This window comes from Sinohyriopsis cumingii, chromosome 4 (assembly GCF_028554795.1).
Source record: "Sinohyriopsis cumingii isolate HCF-2022 chromosome 4, ASM2855479v2, whole genome shotgun sequence".
NCBI classification, from domain to species: domain Eukaryota; kingdom Metazoa; phylum Mollusca; class Bivalvia; order Unionida; family Unionidae; genus Sinohyriopsis; species Sinohyriopsis cumingii.
Window position 1 is genome coordinate 15,211,256 of NC_142964.1, and position 16,618 is coordinate 15,227,873.

At 36.3% G+C, this 16,618-nt stretch overlaps 1 protein-coding gene across 6 annotated transcripts in view; it reads right to left on the minus strand.

Annotated features, from left to right (window-relative positions):
• The window catches only part of LOC149800656 (uncharacterized), a 75,264-nt gene that overhangs the window by 48,579 nt on the left and 10,067 nt on the right, over positions 1–16,618 (minus strand). For all 6 annotated transcript variants that reach the window (XM_089954684.1, XM_089954682.1, XM_089954686.1 and 3 more), the window contains exons 2-6: positions 16,231–16,425; positions 14,377–14,580; positions 10,953–11,090; positions 9,051–9,141; positions 7,246–7,403 (exon numbers count right to left, since the gene is read on the minus strand). In XM_089954684.1, coding sequence (XP_089810810.1) covers positions 7,246–7,403; positions 9,051–9,141; positions 10,953–11,090; positions 14,377–14,580; positions 16,231–16,284 — 645 coding nt within the window. In that variant the 5' untranslated portion in view covers positions 16,285–16,425. The remainder of the gene's footprint in view (positions 1–7,245; positions 7,404–9,050; positions 9,142–10,952; positions 11,091–14,376; positions 14,581–16,230; positions 16,426–16,618) is intronic.

Consider the following 16,618-nt stretch of genomic DNA (forward strand, 5'->3'; position numbering starts at 1 on the left):
AGACAGAAGTAAAGCATTGGGTGATGTTGTATCCATTTCATCTATCCTACAATGTCTCAAGCTATGTTAGATAAACATAGTCAAGTTGCAGCAGTTAGTTGCTAACAAAATTTGATATGCTTGCTTAACGTTACGGGGAATTCCAGAATTCATGTATTATTCATGTCATGGAATTTGCTACCATTTTGGTCGATATGATTTCACCTTCAGTGAATTATCACCATGGTTAACCTTTGTGAAGGCAAGAGATCATGACAGTTTCAATAATTCTAGAAAACATACAAACTGTTCCCTCAGGAACTGCTATATAAGCATAATACTACAGTAACATTAAGTTGCTACTTCAATGTCTCTCTTCACCTTCGTTAGAAGGCAAACATACATTGCACCATCACCTTATGATACACACTACCTTCAGCACCTGAAGGTTAACACTTCACCTTCACCTAATTTACTGCCATAACTTAAACAGCTCTTATCTTGTACATCATAATATGAATTCTAAACTATATAAATCATTGTAAATATAATCTTAAATCCACCCTGAGAGGTGGAGAAGATGCAGATATCTTGAAAGCTCTCCACTGTACCTTCCCCCACAGGAGTTGATCACCTTTGTCTCTCCTGAGTATCTGGTTTGCACAAGTCTGGTGTTAAATCTTAAATGTTTATGTGCATGTAATTTTATCGAAATTCAGTAATTGCATGTTCAGTCGTTCCTGTACTTAAGGTAATTTACAAATAAACACTTCTCATGTTTATTCTATATGGTCTTGTATTATTCTTTCAAATCAAAAGCTAGACAGAAGGACCAAAAACTACCGTAGCCCAGAATCGACATTACACTTCATACTAAAATTGATTTAAATCAATTAAGTCTTTAAAAGGTTCAACGACGTTTCCTCACACTCACTGGTGTGTGTTTGTGTGTGCATGTATGTGCATATGTGTTCTGGTGGACCTTCGATATCTGCAAATAACTTGTAAAGTGGAAGAGATGATGCTGTATCATCTATCAGTTTATTCTGGTACCTGTCCAAGATATAAACCGAGACTCCTGGACTGGACTAAACTGGTGGATGGGTACTTAGGAAGCCAGGATAAGTAAAGCTATTTGTGAAAGCCAGGGCAGGTGAAAAGGATAGGATTGCAGACAGACTCGTTGGATGATTCTTCATAACATGGCATACAGTATAAGACAGGGTGGCTGCCATGATTTGAAAAGCTGGGATGGCCTGCTGAATTGGTAGCTACATGGCCATGCAGACTAACTGGTTAGATGGGTGAATGTAACATGCCACATAAGATGGGACCATTGATCAGTTTTGTAGTCCAACTTGCTATAACAACCAACATCTGTCATTAGCACCAATGGACATTATTATGAGGGCCTCAAGGTAGATTAGTTTTTAGCTAATTGTGTTACCCTCTGGTTGGCCAATAGGATGAAAACCAGGACAACAGCAGTCAGCAAGTATGAGACTGTGTGACTGACAGGAAAAACCAAGAGGTTAGGACAAAACCCCATGTGACCAGACTTGTGGACAGTCTGGCCAAGCTGAGGCATGGGTGGGGGGACTTGCATACACTGGATTACTAAATTGTGGGAGCAAACACTACCATCATGCCAAAAGTCCAATGTAGAAAGGTAACAAGAGAGTAGAGAAAAAAGTCTAGATGTGAGCATATTCAGTCATTTCATCTGCAAATTGAGCAGTAAATGAGTAGGTGGTTGCCCTGTGCACCCAAGGTAATCTATTGTTCCAGTTCTAATAGCCCTGTGCAACCAAAGTAATCCATTTTTCCAGTTCTAATTGCCCTGTGCATCCAAGGTACTATAGTATTTTTATTTTTGGGGGGGGCTCAATTTTCATGGTTTTGTATAAAAAAAGGCATTTTCTTGGGTACTTAAATTCGTGGTTTTTGCCTGCCAAAATTTGCATGTTAGTAGGTACTTAATTTCATGGTTTAACCTCTGCCAGTGTTTTATCTCCCCATGCGTCATGTGTCAAATACACAGACTTTTCCAATTTTACACACAAAAATAGTCACCGGTATGTAAATTGATGCACCCCAATGTTACGTTTTACTCATTAACAAAAAACAAAGGTTCAGTCTAAAAATCTAAGGCAGGTAAATTGATGCACCCTAATATTATATATTGCTGATAAAAAAAAAAATTAAGGTTTGGTCTAACTACTTTGATGACTAGATTACAACTCTCCCAAACAGAAAACATGTGCACATCAGTTTCTTATGCTAATGTTATCATAATACATAGGGTTAAAACTGAGTATGAAGCCTGGAGCTGACCTTATGTGACCTGTAACTGTCACATCATTTGTAGCAACATGATGTTAGAACCGTATAATCACCATACCTGAGAAAGAGGTGGAAAATAAACGTGTGATTTTAAAGTGATTCTCACGAGAAACTATTATTTTATGCAAATCTTTGTCATGCAATAAAGCAACAATTTCCATTCGGTCAATTTTATGCCATGAGTTGCTCCAATATACTGTTAGCATTGGATTGAAAATGGCGTTCAAGGCAAAAAAATTTAAAATAGATCCGAAACAAACGAAATTATCTTTTGGACCGCATTTATGACAGACTGATGATAATAGTATTGTTATTGAACTGGTGGAGCCTTCATCAGCCAACAGTGAGGTAAGATAAACGTGTAATGTACAGCACTGGTTGAAAACAAAGATGGCTATGTTTTTAAAAATAAGTTAAGTCAAGTGAAGAATGTGACAGTTAAGATGCCTATATATTTTGCCATATATGTACAGAGGCTTAAAAAAAACCACCATAACCAAATGTGCAAAAATAATAACTTTCAGAACAGTACACTGTCATGGCAAGCTGGGTTGTCAGAACACAAACTGCTGATTGAAGGTCCACAACACCAGGCAGATTTGAATGCAAGGTTACAAAAACATTCTTCCAAACAAAACATAGTAATGAAAGTGTAACTTAAGTGTGTACATTGGCTGAGTGTAGAAGGCATCCCTTGTATTAAAATACAAATCTCTTTTTAATTTAATACACGACTTAGCAGCTAAAGAAACTGATGCCATTGGCATATTCAAGAATTCTGCCAATCAGTATGACTCAACTACTACCTGTTCAGAGTTACTGAAGAGCCAATCAAACATTGTTGAGGATAGTCTTATACATGACATGCAAAATTCGTCATTTGTGACAGCAATGGCAGATGAAAGAACTGACACAGCAACAATAAATGCCTTGTCATATATGCTAAGATATGTCTGATGACATAAAACCTTTAACAAGATTTTTAACAAATATATAATGTTCAGATGCTTCTGCAAGGGAATTGCCTTACTGGCTTTAGCCACATTATATAACTACTATTTTCGTTGTGTATTTAAACAATATAATTATATTTTAAAAACTACTAAAAGCTGATCATCGGCTTGAATAAGACTTGTAGGTTTGGATTTTGACTCACTGTTTTTTACCTTGATGAGTCAAATGACTTACATGAAACCATCTGTAGATAAAACACTGCTCTACAAATACCCAAAATACAAAATACAAAGAATAAAACTATGCCGACGTGACTGACGGTCACTTTAATGCTTAAAGCAATACTACCACCTGTATGAGCACAAATCAAAGACCTGGCAAGTTCAATACTTGCACCGTGTTTTCGACCAAGTGAATAAAATCAGTTGAAACTGATGCAGCCAACAAAACTAAAACAATACTTTCACCTCTATGAGCACAAATAAAACACCTGTCAAAATTATTCACTTTCGCCATGTTTTTATTTGAGTGCTCAACATCAAAGGAAGCCGACACAGCCAACAACACCAGGCCAATCAGTTATTAAAGAAGAATTAAAGTCACACTTCCACGAGTGGTATGCTAAACAGGTCATGGGCGCCATTACAGAAAAAGATGTTACTGGTGATAATCAGTGCACAGTATCAGTAAACCTTGCAACCTCATTAGGCCTTTTCAAGCCAATTCACGCTGAATGGATAACTGCAGCTCACATGACAAAAAGTGAAAGATCAGACCTAATTATTAGTGGTTTTGAGAAAGCTGGACTTGTTTAATTCAGCAATTTGGGGATTATTTACCTGAGAAGCATTTATGAGTACCATGAGACTTGATTGACATGATGTTGATACAGTGGCTTTGTCTAAAAATCTGTGAAGTGTGAGCTTTAATACTCTGTTGTAATTAGTGTATATACATAGTGTTTTATTAATAATAGTGTTTCAAGAAATAGTTATAGTATTTTACAGGATTGTTATTCTTTTGGATTAAAAATGCATGGATAAAATGAAATGTGCTTTCAGAAGGATTTAAATGTTTCAACAACAGTTGTACTTGAATGAAGGATCGATTTGAATAAGTATTCAATTTTATTTTCATATACTGTACTGTTATTTTGCATTATTTTTTTAATTTCATTTTCAGTAATACTATTATTTGAATACCTTATGCTTTTTCTATTTTCTCTCTATCCGTACTTACCTCACATATCAATTTAAGGCAGTCAGTGTAAAATTACAGCTATCAGATACCTTATCGAGTGTGTGCATTGAAACAATATAAAATCATTTATAATTCTTGTTTCAAAAGGTTAAAATAAAAATAAAACATGTAAAAGCTAATATTTAATTACCAGATTACAGTATTGACCTTGATTTATCAAATAATAGTAGCTGTGTTAATCTCTAGGAATGAAACAGGAAGAAAATGGGGGGTGGGGGTCATCCTATGTGGCTCATTTTTCATTGGGGATTTAAATTTGTTGTTCAGAGCAACAACAAAAACCATGAAAATTGCTGCCCACGAAAACTGATGATACTACAGTAATCCATTATTCCAGTTCTAATTGCCCTTTGCATTCTGGGTAATCCATTCTTCAAGTTCTAGCTACCCTGAAGTAATGATCACATGATGACAGAGTGCAAGTGACCTTGGGTGAAGAAGGGGCCACCAACCACCTCACACAATACTGGTAAATGACTCTGTTGTGAGATGCAAACTAAATGTATCAGTATCCACAATCTCAACTTTGAAATCTAACTTTGCCTTTCAGAAATTCATGTAAAACTGTTGATTAAATGACATACATTTGATAAATGTATCATGGGTGTCCCTTGACTCTTTTAGTACTTAGTACATTTAAGCATCAACATGTACCAGAAAAACAACAATGAATAAACAATTAAAAATTAATTAAAAAAAGAAGAAGATGGAGCAAACAACAGCAAGTAAAACAATGAAGTATATTAAATGCAGATATAACAGCAATGCCTGAAAACCAAAGCCTTAAAGTGAGTAACGACAACACCAGGTTTCTAATACAAGATCAGTAATGAAGTCCATCACTAAGCAACAGATATGCAAAAATAGCAGCAATATTTTTTAAAGATAGCAAACTAAGTAAAGTCAGTACACCACTCTCTTGAAAACTAAAAAACTTGCTTATAACATGGTGTCGAATGTGGATTCCATTTTTAAACAAGATAGTACAGCAAAAATTGCCCCCTATTTGTTGCAACTGAAGAAAACCACCATCAAAATTTGCAAATGAAACCTTGATATATTGCTCATTTTATCATAAATAATTATTGGTTTAGTACCCCCAAATCAAGATGATGAAATTGTCAAGTTTTAATAAGAAGTCATGTATTTTGTTAAATTTTCTTTCCAAACAACATTCTCGGTAACTGTAATTAACAATATTTGATGAAATTTCAATCAATTGATTAAATGAACAATTGAACAATTATAAATATTATTAGGTAAGAAATATAATAAAAACTACTTTAAATGAGCCTTTTCAAGATGGCAAGGCAATGTAGCAAAATGAAAACTTGGTGAATAAAAAGCTTTGTTATACAGATACAGATAGTCACGGAGAAGCAAGTTACATAATTAGAAGTTAACTTATGATTCCTGAACTGGCACTCGGAGATTTCTTCATGGATGATAAAACGTTTCACTAATGCATGCAATGAAATCACTGCACCAATATTTTACTAATAGGACAATTTTTAACAATGAAGTTCAGATGTCAACAGTTGTTTCATGAAATGAATATGTTGAGTTTTGAAAAACAAAGGCAATATTGTTTCATTGTGATCAACAACAGAAAAAAAACAGTGATATAATACAGTTTTTGCACACACACATTGGTTGTTACTCACTCTTCAGGTTTTCTCAAAGTCCTGAGGAAATGTCATCCCCTTCTCAATTTGATTGAGATCCCTCTGTAACTCGTTTTCTTGCTTATAGTCTTTTTGTCAGATCAGCATCATTTCCTTAGTGAAGAGGATGTCTGAAGGATACTATTTTCATCTCAGAACAACTAGATAACATAAGAACTCTTTTAGTGATAACCCCATGTCAATATGACAATCCAGTGAAGAAGTAGCCATATAAAAGATTTTCAAGTTGGTCACCATGGTGGCCATATGATAGGATATCAGATTATCACATCTTTCATTTAAGATCAACAAGATGTCATAAGAAGTCTGTTAGTGAAAATACCATGTCAAAACAAAAATCTGTTCAGTAGGAGTAGCATCAACAGGCTTTTCAAGGTGGTTGTCGGATTGGCACCTTTCTTATTTTAAACTAGAATCACAGGAAGTCTTAGTGTGTGTGTACGTGTGATTTGGATTTTTAACGTAGCTTTAACAATTTTTCAGTCATATCCCTATGATGTCTGCAGTGTGGCAGTTTATAGTGATGTCTAGCACTGGGGCATCATGCCGCAAACATGTAGCATGATGTCCCACCCAGTCACATTATCCTGACACCAGGCCAACCAATCCTAACACTAACCTCTTAATGCTGAGCAGTAAGTGAGGCAGCTGCTAGTACCATTTTTATAAGTCTTTGGTATGACTTGGCTGGGGTTTGAACCTACAACCTCCTGCATCTGAGGTGGATGCTTCAACCACTTAGGGCACTGGAGTACTTAGAAGTCTTTAATGAAAATCCCAAGTCAATATGACCATCCATGCAGAAGTAGTAGCAAAAACAAGATTTTCAAGCTGGCTTTCATGGCAACCTTATCTGATGTACATGGGGCACCATTTTTATTTAGTCCCAACCAGACCTTGGGACGAATACACCTGTAAAGTGACATGACAATCTTTCCAGTAGTCTAAGAGAAGTAGCCATAACACAGATGGCACAAAATAGGTCATCACTTAAATTCTTCTGACCAGCAGAATTAAAAATTACCTGTGCTGTAATATTTCCACCTTCTGACGGGATTATCACTCTTTCCCCACCACCATCACAGTGTGAGCCTGGGATGTCTCCCTTATCCTGACTGATAGCTTGCTGCAGGTCAAAGGAACCGTGAGCCTTTTGGTCAGTGGCCATGCTTATAGCAGCAGCTGAAATTTGGAATAGTTTATTGGCTGGTATTTTACTGGCATCAAAGCATACAAAAAACTACTAGTACAGTGTCAACAGCTGTAAAGTACCTTGTTTCAATACACACCACAGGAGGCATTTCCAGCTGGCCTGGGTGGGAATGAACCTGAAAATCACCAATTCTGAGTCCAACATGTTAGCCTCTGTGATTCTCTTGAGATTTGGAATTGAAGGCACATAAAATTTGAAATAAATAATGTAAATTATTAGCTTTATAAGCATTAAACATGTGAAATTAAGACGGACGTTTAGTGTATATAAATACTTCATTGTCAAATATTATGATTTAAGCCAGAATACATTTAACTGATCAATGACTGGTTTTGTCACAATTTCTGAATGATTTAACACCTAATGTTACAAAAACATTATAAACTACAGCAGTGATGATGGGTATAATTTGCTTGGCAGGGCCTTACGAATAAAAAATTTCTGCTGGAAAACCAAATTTTGAGAAAATGTGCATTCTGGGGCCTTAGCTCTTGTAATTGATGACATGCAATGCTAGAAATCCAACTCATTCAAGGTCTTGTCAATAAAAAGGACATAATAACATTGAATAAAGTGCAATATTCCTTAAGTAAAGTTATGCCATGTAGAGCAAGATTAGAAGGATGCACAATCAAGAGCCATAACTCCTGCAAAGGACAATGGGAAAGCTTCAAAATGAACTCAACTTCAGGCAATAAGGTGCCACAACTCCTCTAAATAATGTTTGGAATGCTGAAAATCAAGCTCACTCAATGTCTCAATATGAGAAACATGCCAAGTTTAGGTAAAAGTATTAAAAATTTTTTAGGATTAAGTTATTTTGAGGAACTGAAGTCAGTAGGCAGAACAACCATTGGACCATACCCAGTCTAAATAAGACTATACCCTTTACAAGGCCCATGTACAGCAATCCCATAACAAGTTGCAACAGAATATGTTCTTGGCCTTTGAACTATGCTGAATACCAAACAAAATGCTCTGTGAAGATGTGTGTGTGTGTGTTTGTGTGTGATTATGATTTTTAACGTAGCTTTAACAATTTTTCAGTCATATCACTACGATGTCTGCAGTGTGGCAGTTTATAGTGATGTCTAGCACTGGGGCATCATGCCGCAGACACGTAGCATGATGTCCCACCCAGTCACATTATCCCAACACCTGGCTGACCAGTTCTAACACTAACCTCTTAATGCTGAGTGCCAAGCGAGGCAGCTGTTAGTACCATTTTTGTAAGTCTTTGGTATGACTCGTCCGGGGTTCGAACCCACGATCTCCCGCTTCCAAGGCAGACACTCTAACCACTAGGCAACCTGAGCAGTGACTCTGTGAAGATATGATGTCAATTGTAAATGGCTATAACTCTATTCAAAATGGAATTGATGAAACAAATGCCATAAATGGTACATCTGTGTCTTCTGACACAACCAGACCAATACAGCACATTTACATGTAACAGGCAATTTACCAACCAAGTGGCATACAATTATGTACAAGGGCTTTAGATCATTTGAGAACAGATGGACAGATAGATTGACAGTTGGAAAAGGTGAGTCCTTTAAGACCCTTGCATCTTGATGATGGGTCATAAAATTAGTGTTCCATGAACAAATTCTCACCTGCTGCTGCGGTTTCTGGCATGTTCTGTACAGTAGCAAATGCAATGTTCTTGACTGGAACTGACACTGGTATGGGTAGAGACTGTGTAGGCTGTTATTAAGATAGAATTACATCTTATGACGACATACTGTATACCAAAACATTTTTGTGCTGATAGATTTTCATATATTTATGATTGCTGATAAAATATTGGTATCTGATTTTTATAAATTGCAACTTTTTGTAAAGATTTTTTGTACATCACATGAATGTTCCTGTGACTTTCAATTTCAGGAGAAGTCATGTTACCAAAATGAAACCACAAAAAAAAAAAGAAGATATTGCTGTAATTTGCAAATTAAACTGGAGACATGATTTCTACCCCAAGATAAAAAAATACTACAATCAAACTTCAAAATTTGTAGGGTGGGGGATTCTGCTGTAGACCGAGAACTCTATAATGCACCATCAGATCGGAGTCTACACTGTACATATTCAGTGTGAAACCTGCCAAAATTTCCTGAAAGCCCACAGGAACAGTAACTTGAAAATGCTACTGGTCCTGTCCATGACCAACTGGTCCTATATATCATCATATAAGACAAAAAGAGGTAAACGATTCGATGGTAAATATAGTAAACATCAATGCTTAGTAAGGTTTTAACATAATGAAACCCAGAAAATAAAGTAGAATACAAATTAAAATATTCATATGTCAAATTTATTACATTTATTAAATTCAGCATAACATGGACACTGTTTACTGACCAGTACAATTATTCAAACTGTTCAGCTGATTAAAATCCATAAATAAATCATCTAAGGGCTGGGCATCAGAATCTGTTGCTGTCATTGATGACCAGTTTGAATAAAAGTCAGAATAAGAATCCAGATCTTCATCCATTGACTTGTCATCACTAACAGTATCAGAACTAGACCCAGCATGCAAAGATGAGGCTCTGCTATCCAAAATACAGCTGAATTCCCATATGAAATTTGGTCTGCTATCCGAAATACAGCTGAATGCCCATATATGAAATTTGGTCTGCTATCGGAAATACAGATGATCATATGAAATTTGGTCTGCTATCCAAAACACAGCTGAATGCCCATATGAAATTTGATCTGCTATCTGAAATACAGGTGAATTCCCATATGAAATTTGGTCTGCTATCCAAAATACAGCTGCCCATATGAAATTTAGTTTGCTACCCAAAATACAGATGCCCATATGAAATTTAGTCTGCTATCCAAAATACAGCTGCCTATATGGAAGATGGGTTTCAGCAGAACGCAACTGAACAGCTAAGAGGTTGTCTTCATCTTAGCATGCATACTGTTTCTATATTCCAAGCAAATTCTATTTTGAGAACATTGTTTTCATTTGATAATGTCATGTTTCTTTTGAATAGTTCCTTTTTCCTTGGCTGTGTTTGGTTTTAGCCCCTGGTGGCTTCTAGGCATCACAATGACTACACATGCTGATGTTGTGAATCAGAAGTAGCACACGTAATCAGGCATTGCACAAATTCTGGAGTTACAAGTGTCTACTGAATGCACAGATACTGGAGTTACAAGTGTCTACTGAATGCAGAGTATACATGATATATTTATCTTTTTATCTCACACAGATTCATAAGTGATCAGAAACAACTCTCCTTTTTTTTCTTTTCACATGGTTTATGTTACTTCTGTTAATATCATTGAAGATACAATTTGTATATTAAATGTATATGCCATACCTAAAATAACCAACTGGTCAGCGTGACTGGTTACTCATTTTTTGGCCCCAGTCTGCTGTAAATTCAAACATCATCAGACCAGCAGACTGGCAGCAATATAGCTAACTGGAAATTGTATATGAGCCAATCCTACACAATATAACAAGTCATATTAACTTTGCTGAAAATCATACTACTGACCGTTCTAACTCCTTCAGCAATGACTTTCTCGCACTCAACATCTATTTCATGATTCTGGCAATCTGCTGAAGGAGAAAGGCCTGAGGAATTTCCATAATCATTGTCATCATCTAGCTTACTATCATTCTCGTTCAATAGCTGCAATGAGAAGATAAACAAGATTAAGTAATTTAAAACGGGTACAATACATAGTTGCTTATAAGCCGAGTCAAACTGCAAACAACAAAGAACCTAATTTGCCATAGCATAATGTGCCTGCACTTCAGAGTCTATGTCGTGTGTTTTACTGACTACTCCTACCAAACTGCACAGACCTAGATCTGCCAGCATATCATGCAATGGCAGATCTGGGTCTGTGCAGTTTGCAGTTGGACTCAACTTGTAAGCAAATGGAATGCAATTACTCAACAGTTCATACATTGAAAGATGCAACTTTGATTAAGCCACTTTTAACAAGAATTCTCAGAAGGGAGTGAGCTCTACTAGGTGATGTGGATTTCCAGGAATTCAAGATAAGACCATTTCTTCCTTTAGAAATCTGATATTCTTTTGAGATAATAGGTTCAAATTAGCTCCTGTGGTAAACATATTAGATGTGAGCTTGACACCATTTTAATTTAGACAACAGTAGACATCATAAGTCTTCTGGTGAAAACCCCATGCCATAATAATCATCCATTCAGGCAGAGTAGTGACAACAATAATTTTAACATAGTCATCATGGCAGGCATACTGGATGTATGACTGAAACTATTTAGGACCATCTAGGTATGGTAAGAAGTTTCTTGGTGAAACCACATTCTGATATAGCCATCAAAACGCAAAGGAGTAAAGGTGGCACTCTACAGTTTCATATTTTGAATATAGTTAGAATTTTAAAGAAAAAGAATTTCCCCAGGTTTCCTCACTGATTATATTGGCTATTTAAAAAAAGACCTTATATATCTTAGGTACTGTTCAAAGAACGTTTAATTCCCTTTATTTTGGTGTATGATTGATGGGTGTGATATGGGTTATAGAGTATACAGCTTGGCCTTACTCCAGATGTGCACCTTTCAAAAAAGTGCTAGCTCTACTTGATTATTTACACTTCCTGATCTTCAAAGGTAAATGTAAACAAAAAAGCAGATAACTTTTTTTTTTACGTTTTATGTATCTGGTAATTCATTCATTGCACTTTCAGAAGCTGGTATTGTCTAGTCTGGCAAAATTCATTTTCCCTAATTTAATAGCTGATAAAGATAGTGTATTTTAGACTAATTCAGCCTGATTATTTTAGCACAAGGGAGCAGTCATTTTAGTTAGCAGTGTGCTTAGATCATGTACAATTTCCACAAGTACAATATCCAAAGAAATGTTAGCCACATTACACCAAATTAGCATAGGGGTATAACAACATTCTCTCCACTGTGCATGTTTCAACTGCAAACAATTTTACATTAAATACATCACTCTCTCAAAAGTACATAATAACTGGTGAGCACAGTCAAAGATAAAAATATTTTCAAGATATGCCTCTCCAATTATGAAGAGTATGAATAACAAGATTTTCATTTAAGACCAACTGGACATCAAAAGAAGTGAAAATCCCCCAAGCTGACTTGTGATTAAAAGATTTTTATGAAGGTGGATGTCAGATCTGCACAATTTTTTTATGGGAAAAGCTATACTTTACGAGAAGTCGTTTAGTGAAAACCCCATCTTTATAAACCATCCATTCAAGAGACTGAAGTAGCAATAAAAGATTTTCAAGATGGCTGTCATGCTGGCCATACTGGACTTCAGATTGACATTATTTTTATTCAAGACCAACTAGACATCGTGGGAAGTCTTAAAGCTAAGACCCCATGTTGATATGACTATACTGGACTTCAGATTGAAATTATTTTTATTCAGGACCAACTAGACATCAAGGGAAGTCTTAAAGCTAATACCTCATGCTGATATGACTATACTGGACTTCAGATTGGCATTATTTTTTATTCAAGACCAACTAGACATCATGGGAAGTCTTAAAGCTAAAACCCCATGTTGATATGACTATACTGGACTTCAGATTGGCATTATTTTTATTCAAGACCAACTAGACATCATGGGAAGTCTTAAAGCTAAAACCCCATGTTGATATGACTATACTGGACTTCAGATTGGCATTATTTTTTTATTCAAGACCAACTAGACATCATGGGAAGTCTTAAAGCTAAAACCCCATGTTGATATGACTATACTGGACTTCAGATTGGCATTATTTTTATTCAAGACCAACTAGACATCATGGGAAGTCTTAAAGTTAAGACCCCATGTTGATATGACCATTCTTGTGGGATGAGTAGCAATAACAAAGTTTTCAAGATGTCTGCCAAACGGGGGCATAGTAGACAATGCAAGAAATCTTTTAATGAAATTGATATGACCATCCATTCACAAGGATTAGCAATAACAAGATTTTCACTAAGTCTGTGCAGCACCATTTTCATTTAGGGGTAATGTGACCATGGAATGAATGTGTGTATAATGTTTCAATGCAATCCTCCAAGTAGTTTAAGAGGAGTAGCGATAAAAAACATGTGGTAAATGATGGATGGATGATGGACAACAGGCATCCCATAAGATATGACCAGTCAAGCTGAAAAGGTTAATCAGGACATATTTCAACTTGCTCTTCTTTGTCATATCTTAAAATAGCAGATATATATCTATAGCACTGGACTGCATATGGGGGCAGATGTGTGGCAATGTTTCAGTTTATGTTTAAACTTGTTGAAGAAGAGGTTTGGAATGAGCAAGTTCATTCACATTTTCAATTTGTTCAAACATATGAACAATAAATATGCTTGTTCTTACAAGGTGAGAGGGGAGTGTTGGTCAACCAGTTATAAAAGTTTGTAACTGGTTATTACTAATACTTGACCCATCAACAGTTATTTGGGTAATCATTACAGTCTGAATATCTATATATACTTGTGAGTGAATGGCACAAAATTATATTAGCCATGCTAGTTTTAAAACTGTACTGCAACAAGTCACTTTAAACTAATGTGTCTTTGACACATACATGCATGTGCGTGTGCAAACATATATACAGAGTGAGAGACACACACACACAAGGTATTGTTTACAAGAGATACTGGTTCTGTATAAATGATCTCATGTAGTTTGATAAAATGTGATATTAATGTTAAATGAGACAACCATTGTATATATTTAAACATGGCATCTGAATGTGATAATCTTTCTTCAACCTATCAATTTTTACTGATGTAATCTGGTTGGCTGGTGTTTAACTTCACAATAGTATCTACAAAACGGAAAAAAGTTTTAATGTCTTTACTCTGAAACCCTATTCTCTTTAATTCTGAAATGTTACCTCAGGCAATTTGTATCCTTCAAAGAAAGAAAGTCAAACAAATCAAAACTGTTATACCTCCTTGATGTCCTTGTTTGTCTGGCTGACAACGGTCTCATTGTACTCTGTGTATTTCAGAAGAACACTATCCATGTCTGAGCTTGCATATTGGTACAGCTTGTTATTGGTCGCAAAAATGATGAGACCAATTTCACAGTCACACAGTACACTCAGTTCATATGCTTTTTTCATCAGGCCAAACTTACGCTTTGCAAATGTCGCCTGTTGAACAACAGAAAATATAATAGTGAAATATTTTTATTCACTTGTAAAGGATAGCAGAAATTATTTTTGGCTTGAAACCAAATACTGTCCAAACTGTCAAGAGCCGCCACCAATGGAAAAAGACCAAACTCACCTTTTGTATACAAGTGACCTCTGTATGCTGGTTCACCTTTCATATACCACCCTCTCAACAACTTGCACCACAAAAACGTGCAAACCTGCTCCTAACACAGAGTCAGGTGTCAGGTGTGAATCCCATTTTTAGTTTTGTTGCCAAGTTGATTGAATAATTTCCAAATGATAAATGGATTTTCATTACCAGACTCCAGCAGATTTATAGCGATCTTTTCTTGCTTTCTTAGTAAGATTAACCTTATTTCACAACAGTCTTTATTCCTCATTTTGACCAAAAGCTCTCATTTTCTCTCAGTTTTATAGCAACTAAATGTCTATATTCATCAAAAAAACTTCTGTTGGATGTTTTACTCTGTAAGTTTCAAGACAGCTTGTACTTTCAGCACTTTATTTGACCATATCAGCATAAGGAAATGGGTGCCTAAATGACTTTCCCAAAGACACATTGAGGCATCCAACCCAGACTGACCTGGGCAGGTATCAAACCCAGACTGGCCTGGGCAGGTATCAAACCTAGACTGGCCTGGGCAGGTGTCCAACTCAGACTGGCCTGGGCAGGTATCCAACCCAGACTGGCCTGGGCAGGTATCAAACCTAGACTGACCTGGGCAGGTGTCCAACCCAGACTGGCTTGGACAGGTATCAAACCTAGACTGGCATGGGCAGGTATCCAGCCCAGACTTACCTGGGCAGGTATCCAATCCAGACTTACCTGGGCAGGTATCCAACCCAGACTGACATGAGCAGGTATCCAACCCAGACTGGCCTAGGCAGGTATCCAACCCAGACTGGCCTGAGCAGGTATCCAACCCAGACTAGCCTGGGCAGGTATCCAACCCAGACTGGCCTGAGCAGGTATCCAACCCACACTGCTTGGAGTACGAGTCTGACACTCTAGCAGTTAAAATACTGTGGTTCTCTAAAGTTGATTCAATATCATACATACAGTTATCTGTATTGAAGAAAACTAAAATAAAATGTCAATCATCATTTTTGTATTCCAAGTCATAAACTTAACTTGAATAAATAACATGTTCAACATACAGTTCTGTTAATAACAAAATGTAAATAATTTAGCACCACAGCAGTAGCAGCAACTATAAGCACAACTACATTATTATTATTATTATTATTATTACTATTATTATCTGTAATACATACATCCAGTGACACAATCAAACTTTATCAAATCGCCATGGGTCTTTCACTTATCCCACTTCTGCCTGGAGGGAAAATAGTCTCTTTCCTATTTTGGGAGTCCAGAATGACCTCACTTGGTTCAAAAACCTAGAACAGCTAACAAGCTAATGACAATGAAATGTTTACAGAATGATGAACAAACAGACAGACATGTGGGTTGTTACATCATCCCATGGAATTCACTTGGGGAGGTAACAATTATGTTAAGGGTATGTTAAAAAAGGTAATTTCACCCCAGTGTGCTTATGTTCTGATTTTTACATTTCATTAGAAAATGTTTTGGGCAGTGACTAATACATATAGCAGTAATACCTGTCTGTTGCGCTCATCGCTGATGCGGGTGATCTTGATCTTTTTCCGTCCCATTGTAACGTAGCGTGTTTATATTCAGCTTTGATCTTCGTGTTACAACAATTGTCAATTTATACACAACCGATGAATCTTTAAGTCAGAAACCACTGTCAACTCTTCGGTTCAAGCATGCTGATGGATAGGAAATCTTTGATTCTGAAATCAGAAAAAAGAAAATGCACACTTGTGTTTACATGATCAAAAAGTCAAATTTGTTCAACCAGTATATATCATGCCTAGATATAGATTTTATACACTACTTAGTAGGTACATGGATTTTATACACTATTTAGTAGGTACATGGATTTTATAAACTACTTAGTAGGTACGTGGATTTTATACACTACTT